At 40.8% G+C, this 25,526-nt stretch overlaps 3 protein-coding genes across 4 annotated transcripts; all 3 read left to right on the forward strand.

The window, feature by feature from the left end:
- The first annotated feature begins 955 nt into the window (after positions 1-955).
- Positions 956-10,862, forward strand: LOC133507447 (peroxisomal succinyl-coenzyme A thioesterase-like). Its single transcript, XM_061832458.1, has 12 exons — positions 956-1,321; positions 2,130-2,253; positions 3,087-3,296; positions 3,627-3,726; positions 4,817-5,007; positions 5,082-5,254; positions 7,703-7,819; positions 8,293-8,378; positions 8,549-8,642; positions 9,731-9,811; positions 9,900-10,035; positions 10,561-10,862. The coding sequence occupies exons 2-12, from the start codon at positions 2,145-2,147 to the stop codon at positions 10,659-10,661; spliced, it is 1,398 nt and encodes a 465-aa protein (XP_061688442.1). The 5' UTR covers positions 956-1,321; positions 2,130-2,144; the 3' UTR covers positions 10,662-10,862.
- A 1,057-nt stretch (positions 10,863-11,919) lies between these two features.
- On the forward strand, positions 11,920-18,501 carry LOC133507554 (peroxisomal succinyl-coenzyme A thioesterase-like). The gene is made up of 11 exons (XM_061832721.1): positions 11,920-12,028; positions 12,882-13,088; positions 13,416-13,515; positions 14,613-14,803; positions 14,867-15,039; positions 16,089-16,205; positions 16,481-16,566; positions 16,755-16,848; positions 17,571-17,651; positions 17,740-17,875; positions 18,389-18,501. Exons 1-11 carry the CDS (start codon positions 11,920-11,922, stop codon positions 18,487-18,489), a joined length of 1,395 nt encoding a protein of 464 aa, XP_061688705.1. The 3' UTR covers positions 18,490-18,501.
- Positions 18,502-19,554: 1,053 nt separating this feature from the next.
- inpp1 (inositol polyphosphate-1-phosphatase) lies at positions 19,555-24,789 on the forward strand. Of its 2 annotated transcripts, none has more exons than XM_061832663.1 (6): positions 19,555-19,817; positions 21,125-21,309; positions 21,416-21,476; positions 21,926-22,126; positions 22,209-22,383; positions 24,300-24,789. In XM_061832663.1, the coding sequence occupies exons 2-6, from the start codon at positions 21,133-21,135 to the stop codon at positions 24,787-24,789; spliced, it is 1,104 nt and encodes a 367-aa protein (XP_061688647.1). In that variant the 5' UTR covers positions 19,555-19,817; positions 21,125-21,132. The 2 variants fall into 2 exon arrangements, with proteins under 2 accessions (XP_061688647.1, XP_061688645.1); XM_061832661.1 differs by having other exon boundaries at positions 19,556-19,817; positions 21,125-21,336.
- The last annotated feature ends 737 nt before the right edge of the window (positions 24,790-25,526 follow it).

Consider the following 25,526-nt stretch of genomic DNA (forward strand, 5'->3'; position numbering starts at 1 on the left):
ACATTGCACTTTTGTTAGGAGATCAATGAAATCTCTCTTCACTACTGCTTGAGAAAATCCAGGGGCCCTGTGTGTATAATGATAGATTCTACAGTTCAGTCACCATTAGTGAGCGACAGGATTTTTTACATCAGACACCATATCACTGGTAAAACACAGTACTTTGGTCATTTTGTCAAACATTTCATATCCTTGACAGCTCCATCAATATCTACTAACCATTGCCACTTTTTGTCTTGTATGGTTTAGTTCCATACTTTTCAGCGGTGGAAGGGGATGAGATTTCCTGGCCAGGGTCTTGTAAAAATGGCTCAAATATATTGTCAAGTCTAATGTCAATGTTTTGTATTGACTCACATCGTCTTTTGTTGTCATTTGGTGCCGCGACCATCCACAACCACTCTCTTGGGGCTCACAAGGCACGCAATGCAGGCCAGCAGGATTCCTCAGTAATCTGCTGGCGTTCTCTCCTCCCATTTAGATGCTGTTCCATATGTTTAGGCTTTGCTCCCAGTAAACTGGTGGATGATCTTTTCCCGTATCCTCAGTCCACATCTGTCCACTTTGTGGAGTTAAGTGGCTGTCGGTTAGGAGGCTTCTCTCATCCTTTTGAGATATCGGAAGAAGGGTTTCATTCCCTGACTGTCCATTTAAATCCACATACACTTCAAGGCATTGGATTTTCAATTTTGAGACCGCCGCCTTCTGTAGAAGTTTGTGATAGCCTTGAGTGTAAAAGGCAGGCATCTTGTAGGTGGGATTGTTGCTACAGCAGGCTTGCGCAAATTACCACGCCAGGCAGACATAATGGTAAGAGTGTATCAACAAAATATTTGAATGTGGCAACAACATACTGTATCTACAAAAAAAGTACAGTCACACAGCATTAAAAATACCACGAGTCGCAGCTTTTAAATTGTTTTGAAGAAGAAAAACACCCGACTCAGGATGAAAAATGTCTGCCAATCTGATCCTACTGTCAAAAATAATGGTTTCTCATCTCAATATATTTTCCATGTTATCATGAAGTAGATCATTTTTAATATTTGTTAGTAAATGTATTTAATTGACTTTAATTTGGCTTGCCAATTGATTTTGTGTCTGCTCAAACTTTTGTGAAAGGGTGTGTTTGACTCAACACTCCATGGATACCGGTTTCTCCACTTTATAAAACTGACAGGTTACTGCGTGTTCTGCATAGTGCTCTTACTGACAAGTGTGATCATACAGACATACTGTAACTATAAGGAGTTGAACTGAATTTTGCAGATAACTCTACTCGAACATCTGGACCAAAGCATCTCTGATAAATACATTTAAGGTAAGCGTTCGTAGATTATCTATTCTACTTGAGTTTTGCATACAAATCCAGTATATGCAGTAGTAACAATAATGGATCCAACAGAACAGTTCTACCAATGACTGTATATAAAAAAAATGTTGCTTTTGCATATGTCTCCATAGGCACACCAAAAAAAAAAATGGAATAGTGACCCATTACGAAGCATGTACCAATATCCATCCATATTTCTGTTATACAAGATCAATTAGGTTAATGCAATGATTTGATTGACATTGCCAGATAGTATTACTCATAGTGGTGGCCGTGGCTCAGTTGGTAGAGCGGGTCCACCAGGGATCAAAGTGTGACTGATTTGAACCCTGGCTTTGACTGTTGCTGTTGAAGTGTCCTTGTGCACAACATTGAACCCCAGTTTGCTCCCAGCGGACGTAGCAGTGTCTTGCATAACTGCAGCCCCCCCATGAACGTATGTGTAAATGACTGAAAGTGAGGCTTTGTAAAGTGCTTTAGGCTCATTATGGTGTTATGCACTTGTACTCCACCATCCATACCATTTTAACAATGTGTTTATTACAATAAATGTAATTTATATTATATAAAGACGTTGGACTTTTTATTGTTTCCCTCCTCTCATTGGGTAAAATAGGGTATCCATAATGTTAGGGTAACCTTTCACTATTGGTGAGAGACCAACTAATGTAGAGTACTACTGTTTTTTAGTTTTCAACCAATCACAGTGCTACTCATTTGGGGCCTGTATGCAAGCCTGTGGAAAAGCTGTTCAAAGACGTCACAGAATATTTTCTCATTTCACCGCTATTTGCAGGAAAGACTTGGGATAATGATTGGGACTCGTGCACGAGCACAAGTATATCATTGTCTTATAGGGAAGCAGTTGACTGCACGTGTTGGTCTACACAGGAAACCTTGCTGGTTGCATAGTGCTGAAGGTAAGAAAAATACAGCAGTTTATAGTATTGTCAATGTTTTAGTCATACACGTAATCTTTCCACCGATGTAATTATCATGGTTTAATATTGATAATAGACACAATGTCCTGAAGTAATAAAAACAAAGTATTGTCGTTCAGTGTTGGTATCCAGCACCTTTTGATAACTCCTGCTACCAATACGGGGATTTTACAAAAAAAAAAAAAAAAAAGAGCACGCCTAGTGAATGGTGAACGAGGAAGATGGTGCATCTGATAAGTACTAGTTTTCAGTTCTTGGTTGTTACACATTACACAGGCACTGTATAATGTCTCTTTCCCTTGCTCTCTCTCTCTGTCTCTCTCACACACTCGCTTGCTCTCATGCTCTTTCTCTCTGTCGCTCTTTATGAAGAAATATAATAAACGATAGAAAGCATACAGTGTTATTGGCATCCTGAGCAAATTTTACATATTCAAATTCAGGATAACAGTGAGCAAAGCTAACTGACATATCTAATATTAAAGATATTTAGAGCTCTCTCATCTACCAGGAGTTTTGAACCGAAATTATCTTGCAAACTGAATAAAAGAACATTAAATTATGTATACAATCTCACATACACAATAACTGTCAGATGTTGTAGGATTCACTGTACACATAAAATAACAGCAGAGAACACAAGAGACTTCAGCCAAGCACATTTTTCTATTTGACTGGCAAGTACAGCAGTTTATCCAATAAAGACTGACCTGGAACCCTTTTTGGATCACAGCCCTCAAGGCTGATCAAGATTATTGTTTTCTACACAATCTCTGACCATTACATTTGCATTTCTTCACATTTGTCTGTAGGAGCGGCTCGATGGAGGACCGGCTCCACTCCAGCTCCTGTACTAACAGCCACTCCAATCCGTGCCCTGGTGGATGAGCAAATCAGTATCAAGGCAGGTTTTCTGCCACAGCACTCTCCAGTAACATTGTGTGCACAAATGCGCAGTGAGGATGGTGACCTGTGGGAGGCTTTTGGCCATTATTACACAAGTGCAGATGGCACTGTCAACTGTGAGTGATGCTCAACACATACTGCTAAGTGACAGAGTATTGTGTATGTGTGCAATTTCTTTTATTACTGAAACATGTTCAAACATAACTGATGTAGCTTTATATACTTAAATGCACACTGCATCCCCCCCCCCAAAAAAAAAACCACCTGCAGTTGGTTAAGATGAATACTATGTTGTGATTTAGTTGTCACTGAAGAAAGTTATAGAATAGAGTAAAATGAAATTTTTACTCTCAAATACAGGTACATTATTTTATCATGACATGTAGCTCCTTGAGATCTTCTGTCTAACTGCTCATTCCTTTTTTCTGTCTTTATGGCTTTAACAGTGGCTCGGGATCATTCCGTGGGTGGTTCATATTTGGGATGTGAGCCAATGGGCCTCTTCTGGGGCCTTCAGCCTGCTCCTGGGGAAAGAGACGGTTTAAGGCAGGTGGACAAAAAGACATCTAATTTCTCGTGGTCTTGTATTGGTTCTTAGCTGCATGTTGTTTCTCGTTTGTTTGTTTTTTAAAGTGACATTTTTTAAACAGTCAAAATACAAAGACAGTGGAACCTTGTGATAGGAGTTTAATTTGTCTTGCTTGTAACTTTACTCATCTCATTAATGTCAAGCCACAGTGTCATTAAAGACACTTAGCAGAAAAACGTCTGAAATTCAGGAATGTTTGCCGAATTGTAATTATGTTTACTCAGGCACTATAGAGCCAATGTAACATCCCAAATACTACAAAAAGTTTGTTTGGTAAAATACAGGAACCTTAAAGTGCTTCAAACCCTTCTTTATGTTTTGTCGTCGATCTGCCAAACTGCTTCTTATTGTGAAGTGGATTTCCATTATACAAATTGTGCTCACAAGTGAAAGCAAAAATTCAGATAAAGTACGATTGGTGTTTTGAAACGGGTCACTTGTTTCTCAAGTTACAGCTTTGAACTTCTAACAAAATTCACTTCGAGACTATTCTTCCTTGGTTTGAAGATACAGTTTGAGTACAGTGCAAAAGACTTAAGCTATGACTTTTCCAGATCAGACATTGACATGCTAAGACAATCGAGTAATGGTGGAATGCTAGCTTGTATTAGACATGACTTACGTAAATGATTTAAACAAAACCTTGTTATGTGCCGCCTGAGCCAAGAAAATAGCCTCAAGTTTAAGATCTGGTCCTGGTGCAAGAATGTATTTTTACCATTTTGCAAATTTTCCATCAAGAGAACCCTGCAGACTCCCATTGTTTACCATTAGCTAAGTCATCTGGTTATAAACAAAGCGGTAGACAACACAAACAGAAGAAATCAAATTGGATCGTGTAAGTTTCATAAAGTGCTGTATGAACTAGCCAAAGCCCATTTGAACTTTTTTTGACTGCTTTTGAATTCGTAGTCATTCATTCACTTCCCATGTATCTTTGGCCTATAGTCCGCAGCACCAAATACACACTGCTGCCTCATGTGATTTGTCATTGGTTGTCAGCCATCAGTAAAAAAAAACATTACACAATTGTTTTTTATTTCAAAGGTTGCGGATGAAGAATGTTGAGATTCCACTCATAGTGGACATTTCCTTGATGGAGGGCCACGTGTCTCCCAGAGAGAGAAAAAGCACTGAGCTGGCTGTTGTAACCACCGAGCGCTGGTTCATGGCACCAGGGGTTCAAAGAATAGATATTCGCCAAAATGAAGTTGTCGGAACGTTATTCTTACCACCAGGTGGGCAAAAATTAGATATCAAAATGGACTCTTCTACGTGTCTTTTTTGTGATATTACTGCACTTTCTCAACAGGCCCAGGCAGGTTTCCAGCCTTGGTCGATTTGTGGGGTTTGGGTGGAGGACTAGTGGAGTACCGCTCATCCATGATTGCATCCAGAGGGTTTGCAAGCTTCTCCATAGCCTACATGGAACATAAGGATCTCACGGTCCAACTAGATATTAGCAGTGCGGATGCATACATGAAGGCAAGATCTCTCTTAGTTCCCTTAGCTCAAAGTTTGAATATGGAAGGCTCCTTTTTGAGTGGGCATGTCAAACCAGTTTTCATCATGTGTCAAGTTATTTTACCTGAGACCATATGCATGCATATCCATCCATTTATTTTCCATCTGTCTTATCCTCACGATGGTCACAGGTGTGCCGGAGCCTATATCAGCTCTCTTCAGGTGAGAGGCAGAGTACACCCTGAACTGGTTACCAACCAATTGCAGGGCACATTAAGACAAACATTCGTATTCACATCTAATGATAATTTATTCTTCAGGTAACCTACCATGAATGTTTTGGGGAAATGGGAGGAAAACAGTTCCCGGAGAAAACCCACACAGGGATGGGGAGAACACGCAAATTCCACACAGGAGGACCCCAGCCCCCAGAACTGTGAGGCAGATGTGCTCACCAGTTGTGTCACACCATATCATTGTGCACACATTACAACAAATTGAGGGATGAGTTCTTTAGAAATCAGAGGTCAGCGAACATAAATTAGTGACAAGCATGTGCCACGTATTTAATTGCACAATTATAGTACAATTACTTTAGTTATTTCAAAAAGGATTTTGGGTGGGTCAGCCCGGTAACTGCAACTGGCTGGCGACCAGTTCAGGGTGTACTCCACCTCCCGCCCGATGTCAGATGAAATTAGCTTTCTCCACAGGGTGTCTCGGCTCTTCCCTAGTGATAGGGTAAGAAACTCAGTTATCCGGGAGGGGCTCTGAGTAGAGTCGCTGTTCCTCTAGTATTGAGAGGAGCTTGATGAGGTGGCTAACGGCATGTAGTTAGGGAATCCTCCTGAATGCCTCCCTGGCCCGTCCTACCAGGAGGAGACCCCGGAGATGACCCAGGACACTCTGGAGAGACTATGTTTCCTGTCTGGCCTGGGAACGCCTCAGGAACCCCTGAAACAGCTCGATGTAGGCTTGGCTTCAGCTACTGCCCTGAAGCAGAAAAAATGGATGGATGGATGGATGGATGGATGGATGATGATGGATGGATGGATGGATGGATGGATGGATGGATGGATGGATGGATGGATGGAATAATCTCCTGTGGCACACTTAGTGATTTTTCATGGCACACTGGTGGGGAATCACTACTTAAAGGTCTAATCCATAGTACCTATATTTTATTTGTATATCACATAAACGTAGCTAATTTTTCATAAAAAAATATTTTAAAAATTCTCAACACAGTAGAAATGAAAAAAATTACCGCTAAAGTGCGCATTTTTTAAAAATCCGAATGCCTCCGATGTCTGTTTCAAACCGAGGCTGTATTGAAGATGCTGACGTGTGATGTCACGCCAAGGCAACCCCACTAAAGAAAATGGCTTCCTATATAGACAATCATACACGCTGCGAGTGGGATCTAGAGGAGATAGACAGCTGTGATGAAGAAGTTTTTATGGAATGCTCTGTGGAAGAGATGGGAACTGAAGAGGAGGAATGTTCTTATTCTTCCCGTGTTCGAAAAACATCCCATGCAGGTGTAATTCAACCATATATGTTCAAATCTGAATGCAACACAAGGACAGGATTCGGCGAGACCTGACGAAGTTGACGTGGAACTTCGCAAAACATAGACTGGTAGGTGCTTCAAGAAATCTACGTACACCTTGTTGACGAAATAATCTAATTCAAACACGCTTAAATGTCTGATGCTACTTGCATACAACAGTGAGTCGTTTGTTGTTGTTTTTGTTGTTGTACTAGCAACTGAATCAGCGTAAAACAAAAATTGAAACCTTCGCTATCGCTCTGCAGTTAAAGATCACACATTTATATTTACATGCATTTAGCCATATTTAAAATAATGCACCTAACACTTGAGAGCATACACTGCTGTAGTCGAATTTCAGGAAGACCTCAGCGTCAACAGTACACTACCTTTATACAGTGTCCAAATTTCATCACCTCCTAAACATCACATTGATACGGATATTTGCTGACATATATATCTGTATCGGTATTGTACTTACATTTAAAACGAGTGAGATACTTGTCAATACTAAACAATTGAACAGAGAGCCATTCATGTAAGCCGACTCTGTCAGGGTTTGACACAGAACAGCCGTATACAACACACTTCCTCGATCACCGTCCTTGGTAGCTTTTTCACTCTCTGGCTAAATGTTGTCTTGATGTGACGTCACATTCCGGGGAGTTACATAACTTGCCGAATCTAAGTGACATTTCGAACAACATCTCGAGACTGACTTTGATGCTAATTTATTTCATTTCTGTTGTGTGGTGAATTTTAAAACTATTTTTAAATGAAATTTGTATGATAGACAAATAAAATACATTTCCTCTGGATTAGACCTTTAAGAGGACATTAAACAGCTGGGACTGCATTATTATTAAATGACCAAACTGTCTAGGAATTCTTTTGATTTTTCCCCCTCTTTTTTCCAGAAAGCCTTTAATATACTTCGGGATCATCCTCAGGTCTGTGGTGACCGAATTGGCATCATTGGTCTCTCCTACGGAGTCTACCTGGGCCTCCGAATGGCCACTCTCCTCAATTTGAATGTATGTCGCACAGATATGTGCAGCATATTGTACTTTAAAGTGTGGTCATTGCATCTTGAATATGCAAAGTCAAACATGTACATGAATGCAAATGCAATACAATTCTACTGCAGTACTCAGTTGGCTTTGTAATGGTATGTAAAATGTTTTTAAAAAATGAAAATGGGTAAATGTTGAGAATTGAGCATTTGTTCAAAATTAAGAAAAGTAAGGAAATGAATTCAAACGTCATTGATACAGTATGACTTTGAGAAAGACAATGAAATGAACTGCCATCAGATTTTCACCTTTTACTGTAATTGCAACCAATTCCATTTCCAAAGTAATCTAGCCAACACTGGCTGTGTGGGATGGCTACCTTCAGTTTGAGGCCTTTTTCAAATACATACATCATAATGTACTATTAGCAATGAGAAGCGAAGCGGTGACGATGGTGTTGGACTAATATTACAAAACTTTACTCTACTTTCCAGCCATCCTGTTTGGTTTGCATAAACGGCCCACCAGGAAGCAACGTGGAGCTCATACAAACCTTTTGCAAGCCCAAAACATCGGAAAGGTATTTGAAAGGTGTACTTTACAGTTTAGGTCGTACAAAACATTGTCTGCCGCAGGATTGTTGAGTGATTCTCAACATTGCTTATAAAATATCATTTTTTCATATTCTGAGATTGATCAACAGGATTGAACCTTTACACATATGATATTTGTTCTGTTAAATCATTTTAGTGACCAGAGATTTTGGCCACGGGGTGAGACGGGCTATCTAGATTTTACAGACATGTATTTACCCTCCAACTACTCTCCTGGAACCCAAGTGAAGGTGATGTGAAGTAGGGCTACAAAATATAAGAAAAAAATGACATTGTGATTTTTTTTTAAAATGTGCTATATATTTTGCAAGGTGAAATAAAACAGAATGAGAATCAGAATTACCTTTATTGACCAATATGTAACAACACACAATAGTTTGTCTCGCATAGTTGGTGCCTACCTAGTACAACATTGATTTTGAGTATGTTGATCGGTAGTGCCTACCCGATGGAAAGACCTGGAAGAGTGGGTGGCCAGGATGTGGAGATCAATGCTGGAAAAGTTCATTTCTTATGCGATCTTGTTCAAAGTTCAGTTCATCATCCGCAAAATTAACAAATTCATCCATCCATCCATTTTTAAATCCGCTTATCCTCACAAGGGTCACGGGAGTGCTGGAGTCTATCCCAGCTATCATAGGGCATGAGGACACCCTGAACTGGCTGCCAGCCAATTGCAGAGCACATAGACACAAACAACCATTTGTACTCACAATCACATATAATTTACATGGGCTCTCCATACCTACGTGAGTTTTCTCCATACACTCTGTTTTCCTTCCACTTTTCCTAAAACATACATGGTAGCTTGAGTGAAGATTCTAAATTGTCCGTAGGTGTGATTCTGAGCGGAAATGGTTGTTTGTTTGTTTGTCCCCTGTGATTATCTAGCGGCCAGTTCAGAGTGTACCCCACCTCTCGCTCAAAGATACCTGGGACAGGCTCCATCATGCCCACAACCCTTATTAGAATAAGTGTTAAAGAAACGGATGGATGGATAGAGATCTCTACATGGTTAATCTGCGGAATTCCATGTATCTGTGGACTTTTCACAGTCCTGACAATCTTTTAATCTTTTGAGCATGTCTAAACAGGTCCCTATGTTGCTTCTGCTGATAATAATAGTAATAATAATAAAAATTCACTTTATATTACAGTACACCAACATCGTAGCAGACCCTGCCATGTGACTATTGCACACATGTACATCGCGATGACAATACTCAAACAATATATCCTACAGCCCTAAGGTGAAGAATATCTTGCTGAGTACAGTTTGAAACAATCAAAAGAAAACTTGAAATGTGTCTTCTCGCAGATGGAGAACCTGGCTTGTCCATTGATGTACATTTTAGGTGAAGATGACCAGAATTCGCCCAGTACTGAGAGTTCAAACCTGGTATATACAGTACATATTAATTTTCCTCTTCACAGTGGATTTGGTTGCATATTTTAAGTTAATATCGCTAAATTTTTGTGTTTTCCAGATCAAAGATCTCCTAAAAAAAGCTGGCAAATCTCACCTGTATACCTGCCTGTCATATCCGGGCGCTGGCCACCTGATTGAAACACCTTACACACCACACGCAAAACTATCTATGTGGAAGGTCAAACCAGAAAAAAGTGAGCTCCACAAATTACCATTAAATTTACCACAGTGGACTCTTAGCACATAATTACTCACATTTCTGAAGTACAGCTTAGTCCTTTCAGGTACTGAAAAAATTGTGTAATGCTGTCTTGACAGAACTTGCCCAAACTAACCGTCACAATAGTACTTAGTCTTGATAGGTTCATGGCACTGAGTGGCAAATTAGAGACTTATTACCTCTAGTTATGAATATATCAGTCAATTATTTTCTTTACGTGATAACGTAAGATCTGTTACTCTTATCCTGATAAACAATCTTGGTTAGGCAATGTCTGTGCACCTGGTATTAAATTAATGTTAATATGAACCTTATTTCCAGATATTAAGCAGAAAATAGCTCCCGTTGTGCACTGTGTATTTAGGTTAGATCTTATGTTTTTACATTATTCATGTCAAATAAAAACAGGCAGACATGGGAAGAGTACAGGCTGCCTTATATGATGAGGAAGTTTTTCCTCAACATTATATTATGTAAAATAATGTTGTGTCCCCTGCAGTTTTTGCTCTATGGGGGGGTGACATCGCACGCCACGCTGCTGCACAGGAAGATTCTTGGAAGAAAATCCTGACGTTCCTGGACAAACATCTGAGGGCGTGAACTTGTTTTCCCTCCTATTTTCTCCAAATTAAATGTGAAGTCATCCTTGCCAGCAAAGCTCAAAGATTCACCTCAAGGAGGAGATAGATTTTCAGTCATTTACGACAGTGAAATAATCTTTAATGCGAGAATGTACAAGTTGGAAAATGCCCCATTCAAGAAACTGCTGCATTGGTTCATGTTGTGACTGTTATATATATTTTTCTGGTATTTATGAGGTAGCTTGCAGGTATTTTTCAGGTTTATTTACCACAACTTTCACTTCAAATGATGATTTATCAGTGATGTAGGTTCTGATTAAGCCTATTTTTTAACTCTGTTTTAAATAAATAACTTATCACACAGCTCTCATCCTAATGGGCTTTATTACTGTTCTACTAAGACTACAATAATACACATACCCATAAAAAATAAACATGATTGTTGTTGTAAAGGTACATTATTTGATCTTGTACTTGTGCAAGAGGTCATAATCTTGTCCGCTGGTGGGTAAGCTTCCCATCTGCTTCCTCGAGAGTCCCAAAGGCCAATCACAAGGTTGAAGATCTTAAAAAAAAAAGGTAGGAACATGCCCTGTCTTGCTAGAAGATACTTCACTGAGAAATTTTAGATCACATCAGATACATCTCTTAATATTTGATATTTGCACATTGTGTATAAATAAAACTGTATATACCACAGTTTTATTTTGCTTTTTATATTGACAATAAATGTACTGTCTTTTGTAGCTTCGTGAGCCATTGAGTGCCATCATTTCAATCCTCTGTTACACATTTTTAAGAATAGACAATAAAAGCACCTTGAACATTGAAAAGCACCTGGATATACTGGGAAAAAACTCTTTGCTATTCAGTTAGCTAGTGATTCCTTTACGTGCCCAATTAGCATATGAGCTAATAGCTCCCTGCTTCCTGCTCAAATAAAGCCGGGATAGGCTCCAGCACTCTTGTTTATACCGTTAATAATCTCATCTTGATAAAATGCTTTAAAACAAAGACCATGTGTCAATTTAGTAATTTATTAAAACATTGAAAGTTCATTCCCTCATTAAGCATTATCTTTTTTTTCTTTGACTACACAGAGAGGAAGGGTCCAAGGTTCATTTCAAGCCCTGGAGCACATTCATTCTTCAGTCATTTCCAGAACATAATAGTTAACTCATTTGGAGTCTGAAGCCTATGGAAAAGCAGGTCACAGACATCACAGAACATTTTCTCTTTTCATCACTGATGTCTGCTTTCAGGAAAAACTTTGCATCATGATTGGGAATCGTGCACGAGCGGAAGTATATCGTCATCTCATAGGGAAGCAATTGACTTCATATGTTGGTCTTCACAGGAAACCTTGCTGGTTGCATAGTGCTCTAGGTAAGAAAATACATAAATTATATAGAATTGTCATTGAGATACACATGATGTTTGCACAGATGTAATTATGACGATCCAATATTAATAATAGACACAGTGTCTTGAAGTAATAAAAATATAGTACAGTATTGTTGTTCGGTTTTGGCACCTTTTGATAACTCCTGCTACCAAAAGGGAGATTTTACACACAAAAATAAGAGCAGGCCTAGTGAATGGTGAGAGAGGAAGATGGAGTACCTGGTAAGTACTAGTTTTCAGTTCTTGGTTGTACTTTACTCTGAACCAAGTGAGCAATGGCATAAGACATAGATTATACAGTCACTGCATATTGGCTCTTTCTCTTGCTCTCTCTCTCTGTCTCTCTCTCTCTCTCTCTCTCTCTCTCTCTCTCACACACACACACACTTACACATACACGCGCACACACACACACTTGCTTGCTCTCACTCGTTCTCTTTGTTACTTTATTAGGAAATATAATCAACGATAGAGTGTAAGCTAATGGACATATTAAATATTAAAGAAAAATACAGCTGTCTCATCTACAAGGAATTTTGGACCAAAATTATCTTGCAAATGGAATAAAAGAACATACAATTGTATATACTATCTCACATACATAATAACCGTCAGATCTTGTAGGATTCACTGTGCACATAAAATAACAGCAGGGAACGCAAGAGACTTCAGCCAAGCACATTTTTCTATTTGACTGGCAAGTACAGCAGTTTATCCAATAAAGACTGACCTGGAACCCTTTTTGGATCACAGCCCTCAAGGCTGATCAAGATTATTGTTTTCTACACAATCTCTGACCATTACATTTGCATTTCTTCACATTTGTCTGTAGGAGCGGCTCGATGGAGGACCGGCTCCACTCCAGCTCCTGTACTAACAGCCACTCCAATCCGTGCCCTGGTGGATGAGCAAATCAGTATCAAGGCAGGTTTTCTGCCACAGCACTCTCCAGTAACATTGTGTGCACAAATGCGCAGTGAGGATGGTGACCTGTGGGAGGCTTTTGGCCATTATTACACAAGTGCAGATGGCACTGTCAACTGTGAGTGATGCTCAACACATACTGCTAAGTTACAGAGTATTGTGTATGTGTGCAATTTCTTTTATTACTGAAACATGTTCAAACATAACTGATGTAGCTTTATATACTTAAATGCACACTGCATCCCCCCCCAAAAAAAACCCACCTGCAGTTGGTTAAGATGAATACTATGTTGTGATTTAGTTGTCACTGAAGAAAGTTATAGAATAGAGTAAAATGAAATTTTTACTCTCAAATACAGGTATATTATTTTATCATGACATGTAGCTCCTTGAGATCTTCTGTCTAACTGCTCATTCCTTTTTTCTGTCTTTATGGCTTTAACAGTGGCTCGGGATCATTCCGTGGGTGGTTCATATTTGGGATGTGAGCCAATGGGCCTCTTCTGGGGCCTTCAGCCTGCTCCTGGGGAAAGAGACGGCTTAAGGCAGGTGGACAAAAAGACATCTAATTTCTCGTGGTCTTGTATTGGTTCTTAGCTGCATGTTGTTTCTCGTTTGTTTGTTTTTTAAAGTGACATTTGTTATACAGTCAAAATACAAAGACAGTGGAACCTTGAGATAGGAGTTTAATTTGTCTTGCTTGTAACTTTACTCATCTCATTAATGTCAAGCCACAGTGTCATTAAAGACACTTAGCAGAAAAACGTCTGAAATTCAGGAATGTTTGCCGAATTGTAATTATGTTTACTCAGGCACTATAGAGCCAATGTAACATCCCAAATACTACAAAAAGTTTGTTTGGTAAAATACAGGAACCTTAAAGTGCTTCAAACCCTTCTTTATGTTTTGTCGTCGATCTGCCAAACTGCTTCTTATTGTGAAGTGGATTTCCATTATACAAATTGTGCTCACAAGTGAAAGCAAAAATTCAGATAAAGTACGATTGGTGTTTTGAAACGGGTCACTTGTTTCTCAAGTTACAGCTTTGAACTTCTAACAAAATTCACTTCGAGACTATTCTTCCTTGGTTTGAAGATACAGTTTGAGTACAGTGCAAAAGACTTAAGCTATGACTTTTCCAGATCAGACATTGACATGCTAAGACAATCGAGTAATGGTGGAATGCTAGCTTGTATTAGACATGACTCACGTAAATGATTTAAACAAAACCTTGTTATGTGCCGCCTGAGCCAAGAAAATAGCCTCAAGTTTAAGATCTGGTCCTGGTGCAAGAATGTATTTTTACCATTTTGCAAATTTTCCATCAAGAGAACCCTGCAGACTCCCATTGTTTACCATTAGCTAAGTCATCTGCTTATAAACAAAGCGGTAGACAACACAAACAGAAGAAATCAAATTGGATCGTGTAAGTTTCATAAAGTGCTGTATGAACTAGCCAAAGCCCATTTGAACTTTTTTTGACTGCTTTCTGAAATGAATTCGTAGTCATTCATTCACTTCCCATGTATCTTTGGCCTATAGTCCGCAGCACCAAATACACACTGCTGCCTCATGTGATTTGTCATTGGTTGTCAGCCATCAGTAAAAAAAAACCATTACACAATTGTTTTTTATTTCAAAGGTTGCGGATGAAGAATGTTGAGATTCCACTCATAGTGGACATTTCCTTGATGGAGGGCCACGTGTCTCCCAGAGAGAGAAAAAGCACTGAGCTGGCTGTTGTAACCACCGAGCGCTGGTTCATGGCACCAGGGGTTCAAAGAATAGACGTTCGCCAAAATGAAGTTGTCGGAACGTTATTCTTACCACCAGGTGAGCAAAAATTAGGTCTCAAACTGTAGTCTTTTCTGTGATATTACTGAACTTTCTCAACAGGCCCAGGCAGGTTTCCAGCCTTGGTGGACTTGTGGGGTATGGGTGGAGGACTAGTGGAGTACCGCTCATCCATGATTGCATCCAGAGGGTTTGCAAGCTTCTCCATAGCCTACATGGAACATAAGGATCTCACGGTCAAACTAAATATTAGCAGTGCAGATGCATATATGAAGGCAAGATGTCTCTTAGTTCCCTTAGCTCAAAGTTTGAATATGGAAGGCTCCTTTTTGAGCGGGGATGTCAAACTAGTTTTCATCATGTGTCAAGTTATTTTACCTGAGACCATATGAATGCATATCCATACATTTATTTTCCATCTGTCTTATCCTCACGATGGTCACAGGTGTGCCGGAGCCTATTTCAGCTCTCTTCAGGCGAGAGGCAGAGTACACCCTGAACTGGTCGCCAACCAATTGCAGGGCACATGTAGACAAACATTCGCATTCACATTTAAAGATGATTTACTCTTCAGGCAAGCTAACACGACTGTTTTGGGGAAGTGGGAGGAGTACCCGGGAGGAAACCCACACAAGGACGGGGAGAACATGAAACTCCACACAGGAGGGGCCAGGATTTGAAGCTTAGTGCACATATTATCACAATAAATTGGGGGAGAAATTCTTTTGAAATCAGAGGTCAGTGAAAATAAAATAAATAGTGACAAGCAATAATACCACATATGTATTTGCACAGTTATAGTCCAATTATTGAACTTTATCCGGGAGGGGCTCTGAATAGAGTCGCTGTTCCTCTACCATTGAGAGGAGCTCGATGAGGTGGCTACGCCATGTAGTTAGGGAGTCCTCCTGAATGCCTCCTTGGGCACATCCCACCAGGAGGAGACCCTGGAGATGACCCAGGACACTCTAGAGAGACTATGTCTCCTGGCTGGCCTAGGAACGCCTGAGGAACCCCCTGAAACTGCTGGCTGTAGTCTTGACTTCCTTGCTGCAGCTACTGCCCCTGCGTCCGAAGCAGACAAAAATGGATGGATGGATGGATGGATGGATGGATGGATGGATGGATGGATGGATGGATGGATGGATGGATGGATGGATGGATGGATGGAATAATTTCCTGTGGCACACTTAGTGATTTTTCATGGCACACAGGTGGGGAATCACCTCTTAAGAGGGCATTAAACAGCTGGGACTGCATTATTATTATATGACCAAAACTGTCTACCAATTCTTTTTTAACCCCCCCCCCCTTTTTTTTCCAGAAAGCATTTAATATACTTCGGGATCATCCTCAGGTCTGTGATGACCGAATTGGTATCATTGGTCTCTCCTACGGAGTCTACCTGGCCCTCCGAATGGCCACTCTCCTCGATTTGAATGTACGTCGCACAGATATGGACAGCATATTGTACTTTAAAGTGTGGCCATTGCATCTTGAATATGCAAAGTCATGCATGTACATGAATGCAAATTTCACATAATGTTTGTCATGCACTACATGCAGTGTTTGGGAGAAACAAATTACATGTAATGAGATTACATAATTTAATAACATTTTTTTTTCAAATCTGTCATAATGTACTATTTGCAATGAGAAACAAAGTGATGACTTTGGTGTTAGCCTAATATTACAAAACTTCACTCTACTCTCCAGCCATCCTGTTTGGTTTGTATAAACGGTCCAGCAGGAATCAACTTGGAGTTCACGCAAACTTTTCACAAACCTAAAACATCGGAAAGGTACAGTATGTGAAAGGCATAGTATTCAGTTAAGGTTGTAGAAATGCATTATTTGCAGCAGGTTAAAGCACTCAGCTCTCAAGATCGTTTCTAGAATATTATCAATGTTTTCATATTCTGAGACTGCTAAACACGATTGAAGCATTACACATAAGATGTACCTGTATGTTCTGCTGAACCATTTTCAGTGACCAGAGATTTTGGACACAGGCTGAGGCACGCTATCTCAGTTTTACAGAGATGTCCTTACCCACCAACTACTCCCCTGGCACCCAAGTGAAGGTGATGTGAAATAGGACTGCACGATATTGGAAAAAAATACATTGTTATCTTTTCTTAACCCGTGGTATATTTTGTGATGCGAAATAACCCCGTAGGTTGGTGCTGGAAAACTTCATATTTCTTCATACAAATTTCCTATGCAAAAGTTCTGTTCATCGTTCACAAAATTCACAAATTCAGTTCATAGTTATTATTTTTTTTTTTTTTACCTATGTTCTGTGGTATAAAAATATGTCGGTTCAAACTTGTTTTTTTTCTTTTTCAATACGTAACTGACGGGCTATTATTCTCAAAATACTGACATTTTATAGACCTACTCAGTCCACAGTATTAGACACCCAGGATAAGCAGCTCGGAAAATTCATGTATAATAATAATAAAAATAATTCCCTGTATATAGATAGATAGAGATCTCTACATGGTTAATCTGCAGAATTCCATGTATCTGTGGACTTTTCACAGTCCTGAGAGTCTTTTAATCTTTTGAGCATGTCTAAACAGGTCCCTATGTTGCTTCTGCTCATAATAATAATAATAATAATAATTCACTTTATATTACAGTACACCAACATCACAGCAGACCGTTCCATGTGACTATTGCACACATGTACACCGCAATGGCAATACTCAAACAAAATATCGTAAAGACCTAAGGTGAAGAATATCTTGCTGAGTACAGTTTGAAACAATCAAAAGAAAATTTGAAATGTGTCTGCTTGCAGATGGAGAACCTGGCCTGTCCATTGATGTACATTTTAGGTGAAGATGACCAGAATTCTCCCAGTACGGAGAATTCAAACCTGGTATAAATAGCACATATTAATTTCCCTCTTCCCAGTAAATTTGACTGCACATTTTATGTTAATAAAGCTAAATCTTTGTGTTTTCCAGATCGAAGATCTCCTAAAAAAAGCTGGCAAATCACACCTGTATACCTGCTTGTCATATCCGGGCGCTGGCCACCTAATTGAAACGCCTTGCACACCACACGCAAGAATGTCAATGTGGAAAGTCAAACCAGAAAAAGGTGAGCTCTACAAATTACTAATACATTTACCACAGTGAACTATTGGGACGTAATCACTCATAAGTACATAATACAGCTTAGTGCTTTCGGGTACTGAAAAATTGTGTAATGCAGTCTTGACCGAACTTGCCCAAACTATAGTACCGAGTCTTGATAGGTTCATGGCACTGAGCGGCAAATTAGAGACTTCTTACATCCAGTTATCCAGTATCAGTCAATTATTTTCTTAAGCTGATAACGTAAGATATGTTACTCTTATCCTGATAAACAATCATGGTTAGGCAATGTCTGCGCACCTGGTATTAAATTAATGTTAATATGAACCTTATTTCCAGATATTAAGCAGAAAATAGCTCCCGTTGTGCACTGTGTATTTAGGTTAGATCTTATATTTTTACATTATTCATGTCAAATAAAAACAGGCAGACATGGGAAGAGTACAGGGTGCCTAATATGATGAGGAAGTTTTTCCTCAACATTATATTATGTAAAATAATGTTGTGTCCCCTGCAGTTTTTGCTCTATGGGGGGGTGACATCGCACCCCACGCTGCTGCACAGCAAGATTCTTGGAAGAAAATCCTGACGTTCCTGGACAAACATCTGAGGGCGTGAACTTGTTTTCCCTCCTATTTTCTCCAAATTATATGCAAAGTCCTCCCTCCCACAAAAGCTGAAAGATTCACCACAAGGAGGAGATTGATGTTTAATCATGATGACAGTGAAAGAATCTCTTACGCGACAAAGTACTAGTAGGAAAATGACCCATTCAAGAAATTACTGCATTGGTTCATGTTGTGACTGATATATTTTGTTCTGGTATTTATGAGGTAGCATTGCAGGTATTTTTCATATTCATCTACCACAAATTTAGCTTCAAATGATGATTTATAGGTTCGGATTAAACCTGTTTTTGGACTCTCTTTTAAATAAATAACTTATCACACAGCTCTCATCGGAATGTGCTGCATTACTGTTCTACAGCGTTGAAAACTATGACTACAATAATACACATAGCCATTAAAAAGTAAACATTTATTCTTGTTGTAAAGGTATATTATTTGATCGTGTAGTGGATCGTTATATCTTCCAGGAGGTCATAATCTTGTCGGTTGGTTGTTTCATGGTGTAGCCCGCCTCTCGCCTGAAGCACACCCGCGACCCGGGTAAGGAGTAACGAGTATAGAAAATTGTTAGATGGATGGAGACGGCGGCACGGCGAATCAGCTGGTCAAGTGTTGGCCACACAGTTCTGAGGTTCAATCCCAAACACGGCTGTGTGGAGTTTGCATGTTCTCCCCGTGCCTGCGTAGGTTTTCTCCGGGCACTCCGGTTTCCTCCCACATCCCCAAAAATATGCAACATTAATTGGAGACTCTAAATTGCCCATCGGTGTGATTGTGAGTGTGAATGGTTGTTTGTCTCTTTGTGCCCTGCGGTTGGCTGGCAACCAGTTCAGGGTGTACCCCGCCTCCTGCCCGTTGACAGCTCGGATAGGCTTTAGCACTCCCCGCGACCCTCGTGAGGATAAGCGGCAAAGAAAATGGCTGGATGGATGGAGACGCAGATGCAACTGTTCTATTTTTTTGTGAGGTTTCCAACTGAAGGAAGCTGGAAGTCTGATTTGCTTTGAACGCATCGCGCGCCCCCGCTTCCTGTTGCCCTCCTTGTGCGCGCGCTTCTTTCAGTCACTTCCTGTACTTGCCTGGATTTAAACGCATCACTGCTGGTCTTCCTGGCTCTGACGTCAAGAAACTGGAGCAGAGCACGACAAAAAATAAATTCATAAAATTCATTAACACTAATCCAAACGTGAACGTCTGCTAACCCTCTCGTACCAAATTAGACGGACATCTTGGTGTTTAGGGGACGACTGGCTGGAGAAAAAGGTTCTTTGACCGAAGACGAGATATCCAGAAAGCAACGCTTCAAAAGTGTTTTTGGTAAGCTTTCGAATTCCTTTGCTGGCTGTGTGAACCGAAAACATGCTAACATACACTGTAGACGCCCAGATGAGAGAACCGCACACTTGGTCGGTACCGCTCACGATCTGTCATAAAACTGATTTAAAGTTGGAAGAGCTAAATTGGGCTTCAACCGATTGTTGTTACCTGAGTGACAGTCGGAGTCTCAGCTGTTTTGACCCTTTTGTTTTTATGTGAACGTGTTCGTATCCAAACCAGACACCACATTCATCTTAAAAATGTATTTTTTTCGCGACGTGAAAAGTATTCGAGTAAAACCTAGACAAGTGACAAGTTTGATAACAATGCTTGAACCTGTGAAATTATAGCATTCTCACAATAAGCTCTGCTTCAAACAAATAATAAAATAAACAAATAGCGTTATTATGTCAAATGTGTATACATGCATGTGCTTCGTAAGTCTCTTGGGGGAAAAAACAACTACTTTTAGTTTCATTGAAGACATGATGGTGTATGAAAGACGTGTACAATTTCCTGGCTCACCAACTAACAAAAATGTCACAAAAAGCATGTACCCAATATTGAAATAATGATTTTCTTTCAGTTTGCTCACAATTGGCAGTGTTCCGTCTGGGCCTGTTGGATTCAACACAAAATTATTCATCTGTTGTATGAATGACAACAGGTTAAGTTTACCTTCCGTCATTTAGTGGAAGAAGGACTTCCAGTAATTGTTCCGCCAGTTACTTTATGTTGCTGATTGCATAGAAAGATGAACGAAGATGCAGTGGGCCGAATTTTTCATATATTTTCTGGCAAGCCGGGAAAGTCGCAGGGAAAACCGAATCTTACAAAGGCTGAAGTTCTACTGTAGCTTTGTTCAACTAGTGGCAGCAGAACAATTGTCCTTCCATTCGATTGCAGAATGATGAATCAACTTGCGTTTCCACTTGATGCCATCCATACAATAGAATAATAGCTTTGTGTTTAAATAAACAGGCCAAGGTTTGACATAGAGTAAGTACATATGAGTGAATTGATAACAGATCATCATTATTTCTTCATACTGTATATGCTTTTTGTGACTTTTTCATGTGGTAGTTTGTCAGGAGATTTTTGTATTCTAAAAAGATGTTGCGGCTCAATAGGTTGGGAAAAGATTGCCTTCTTGGAGACAGGTGACTGATTTAGAGCTGCAATGATCCACAACCTTCCCCCCACCCCCTCCGACGAAATGGCCTATATTCATTTGATACCATAATTAGCAAAGAAAAGACAAGCCATGTCACACTTTCCATCTCTCTTTTGACTAAAATCTCACTAAGGTCCAGACATGGCCGAGCTGCTGAGGCTGCTGCTGCGGGTGTCAGAGAAAGCTGCAAATGTGGCTCGTGTGTGCAGGCAGGAGGCACCCCTCTTCCAGCTCCTGATACAAGAAAAGACTGGAGATGACAAGAACAAAAAATTTGTGCAGGACTTCAAGACGCTGGCGGATGTCGTCATCCAGGAGGTGATCCGGCATGATGTCGGTGCGCAGGTGTGAGAGGTCACACGAACTCGTGAATGAACAAAGGCTGATTTCCCCGTTCATGCGCTTTTTATCCTTGTGTGTTCAGTTCCCCGAAATGGTCGGCTTCATTCTCGGAGAGGAATCTAACAAGTTTGAAAATGGACTTGGTAATCATCCTGAAAACAGTGCATTTTGCATGATGTATTGAAAGATTGGACCATTGTATATGTGCATTCATAAATTAAAAGAATGCCAAATTGGGTCTGTGTAGATTCTCAGTCATCCTGGTCATGCGTGTTTGGGGTGAACCAGGTTTTGGCTGAGGGTATTAATGGGTTTAAAGTGCAGTGGGATGTTATGTTTGGAGAAAATCCCAAGTTTCTCTGAAGGTCAAATTAAGTCCCCCTTTTAAGGTTTGACTGCAGTTTAGGTTCAGGCAAAAGCAGAATACATCAACATAGCTAAAAACGTAGCTTCATTGAGCAAGGTAATGGGCTACATTTATGTACGTGATCACCAGGTGACACAAATCTTCAATAAATATAAACTTTAACACATATTAACACAGCCTGTGTACGTGTCCTTTGATTGAAATCTCCAATTCTCTTCCTGGCAGGGGAAAGTGTGACAGTGACTGTCCGAGCCACAGAGGAGGAGACCGCAGCGCTTCTGGCCACAGTCCTGGACGGTGACCTAACTGCGGCAGCGCTCCTGGCACGAGCCATCCACCAAGACCCAAAGACTGTCGACGCCAGCACGGACGGACTAACGGTGCCGCTCAGCCCTTCTGACCTCGGCATCTGGATTGACCCGATCGGTGAGTGTCCAGTCCTCAGCATAGTGGCAAAGCTGAATGTCAACAGGGCTCTTTAGCTGTGTTTGTCATCTGCTTAATTCAGATGCCACCAGCCAGTACATAGAAGGCCGTGAGGAGGTGCTGGAGGAGGGCCACTTATCACCTTCGGGTCTGCACTGTGCTCTGGTCCTCATCGGGGTTTACCTCCGCAGCACAGGCGAGCCCGTCATGGGCGTCATAAACCAGCCGTTCAACCACAGAGACCCTACAGATGGAAGGTGAGCTGCACGACGGGTGTTCTTCTCACCTGGAACCACAATATAGACACAATTACTGTATCCTAATTTCTTATCTAATCTCTTATCAAGACATTTTGGACAATTCTGTGCTTTCAATTTTGGGTTAGGGTTGGCTAACCCTACCTAACCCTTTTATGATTCCTGGATTTCACTACCAGGTATCCATGTATAGGGGGACCTAACACAATTTGTTTTGTGACCCAGGTTGACTTTTGTAGTAATACAAGAAAAAAAAAAAATACCAATCGGCAATTTAATTTGGAAATAATGTAATATAATTTTAATCGGTTACGGGTTGATCATAATTGTATGATATAGATATTCACTTTTCCTCTTTGCCATCACTGCTACCCTTTTGTGTTGACAACTTAAAGGTCAAGTGTCATCCCTATAAACATTATAGATATTGTAATGAAAAATACATATAACATTATTCACTTCAATGTCTTTACAAAAAAATAAATATTAGGAGAGCGCGTCATCCATGCACAAAGTTACGGAAGTGTCATTTGACATCCAAGTGGTCGCCATATTGGCTGCATCTACTGCCCGTGATGTCACCCCAGACATTCGCCATTGAAAACTCGCTGTGGCTCCTACCATAGGAGACGAACACGGCCCTTCTGACACGGAAGCTCTCTTTGAAGAAGAAAACATCTCACAACCGAGTGAAGTGACCAGGGCAATATTACCCTATCGTAATGAGCCATATTTAAATGATATGCAGATCACGGCCAAACCACCTCCCCGCCCAATCCATCTCCGCACTGCGGTGATAAAAAAAACAACGCCGCCCGTGAGTGACGACGACGCCGTGGCCACACCGCCTCCCCATCCGATCCACTTCCGCGGCAGAGATGAGCCACCGCGGTCCAGCGCCGCAACAAGCCACCCCAGCCGAAGCCGTGCAGACAAGGTGGGCGGCCGGCTCAGTCTTGTCAACAAGTCGATTAACAAGGCCTGCGGAGGCCATCCTTCAGCGGCTGCTGCACGGAAGCCTTCCGATGGGCACATTGACACATTTAGCACCGTGGCTAACGGATTACGCCCCCCAGCCCCCAACTATTGTTTGTTTTTGTAGTAGCTGTATACACACCTACCTGTCATTTGGAACCCACAAAGCTCTCATCCTTTGCACCCATGCAATCATTTTTTCACAACGAACCCGGTCTTTTTGAAAAGTATGAAGAGTAAATCCGTCCTCCCGAGTGTTCGAACAATACCCAGCAATGCAACGAGCCGGCATTTTGGCTAACACGAAGGAACAACAAGCTACCTTCCAGCAGGTAAAACTAGTATAAACAGACGAGACCACTTGAGTGCGCTACTGGCCTGTACGTCACTTCCTGCTTCTTCTCAAACAAATCCCGTGAGAGGATTTTCATGGCTGGAGTTACAAAAAGCGGTATATGTCAAAATCATGTTTTGTGGCGAAAAAACAGCTGGGTCCATACCGGCTGACATTTTTTCATTAATAACATACTAAAAATCATGCATTTCATGAGAGTGGACCTTTTATTAAAAAAAAAAAAAAAAAATCATGTGGCGAATATCCTGTCGATCCTCAATGAGCTGTCTTTGGATTTGCTGACATGACGATATGTATGATAATGTTTTTGGATGACTTCTGTAGCACATTTTTCCACATAAATGTACCCCCCCCCCCATTGTATGAAATCTGATTTTGGAGGTTTTACTGCATCTGCTCTAGAAGAGCAGACCCAACTGTGTTTGTTAGTTCAAAATGCAGTGGATCTCTTCACAATTTCACAAATGTGTGGAAATCATGTAGTTATGCATTTAGGCATATTTAGTCTTCATTTGCTTTAGTCTGCATTTGTCACTGTTCATTGTCCGATTACACAAGTTATTCCGACCTGATCGTTTGTTTCCAGCTGGAGCGGGAAGCTCTTCTGGGGCGTGGCCTGCGGCGACATCAACCTGTGCTCAGTGTCACAGCCCAGAACTGGACCCGAAGGACGTCGGGCGCTGTCGGTGGTGTTGAGCTCCAGTGAGAAGGAGGTGGTGAAGGAGACTCTCACCTCACTGTGCGGACCAGAAAAGCTGATGTACGCCTCGGGAGCCGGCTACAAAATCCTGTGCGTCATTCAGGGGCTGGCCGACGCCTACGTCCTCTCAGAAGGAAGCACCTTTAAGTGGGACTCCTGCGCACCTCACGCGCTGCTTCGAGCCCTTGGAGGGGGCGTGGTAGACCTGACAAAGAGTTTGAAGTGCAGTTCTGAGGCGAAGGTAGAACTGACCTATCACCAGCCTTACACTGAGGGTAAAGGTGCCGACCGCTGGGCTAACTATGGAGGTCTGGTGGCATATGGGGACTGTTCCCAGCTCAACAGCATCATGGGGGCCCTGAGAGGAAAGCTGTAGTTTGTTCACTATATTATCCTGTATTTTGTCTGTTGGTATTATTTTATTTGTATTTTATCCAAATATATGTGAAATTTATATTACATACGGGCCAAATGATTGTAAGATGTTGGGATTCAAGTGACTTGTGATTATTCAGCAAATGAGTGTTTTAATGTTGGTAAGATTGTCCAGACATGTTTTCTATTTTTTTTTTTTTTTTTAACATAGCGGTCATAAAAGAAAAGCTGGCACAAATGGTTTTAAGGATGTGGAGCGGAAAGGTGATGTGGCCTCCTCAAGAAGAATGGAAAGTATCATTTCATTGTTGAGCTTACCTGTCAGGGTCTATAAATATGTCAAGTGGATGGAGCCGTGTGCAGCCATGTGCACCTCTCAAACGTCTCCTTGTAAGGAGAGACCTCGATAACATAAGCCGACCGAGTGACTTCCTTTAACTGGTCTCAAAGGAAAAATCATGTGAGGCCAAACGAACCATTTGCAATACAATATTGGACCTACAAAATACTGTATATCACGACTGTCTCTTTGTTTCTGATATGCATTGTGAACAGGGAAACTTTTATATTGCAAGATATATGTATACATACATACATACAAACCAGGGCAAATGTGTTGCATTTAGGAAATTATCTTTACTTTGAAAACCAGAAAAAGCAGCTGAATCTTACCCAAGATTTTTTTTTTTTAAACGTTCTGCCAGACAGGTAACAAAAGGCCCTGATGATTGTCAGATA

This window comes from Syngnathoides biaculeatus, chromosome 10, assembly GCF_019802595.1.
Source record: "Syngnathoides biaculeatus isolate LvHL_M chromosome 10, ASM1980259v1, whole genome shotgun sequence".
Lineage (NCBI taxonomy): Eukaryota > Metazoa > Chordata > Actinopteri > Syngnathiformes > Syngnathidae > Syngnathoides > Syngnathoides biaculeatus.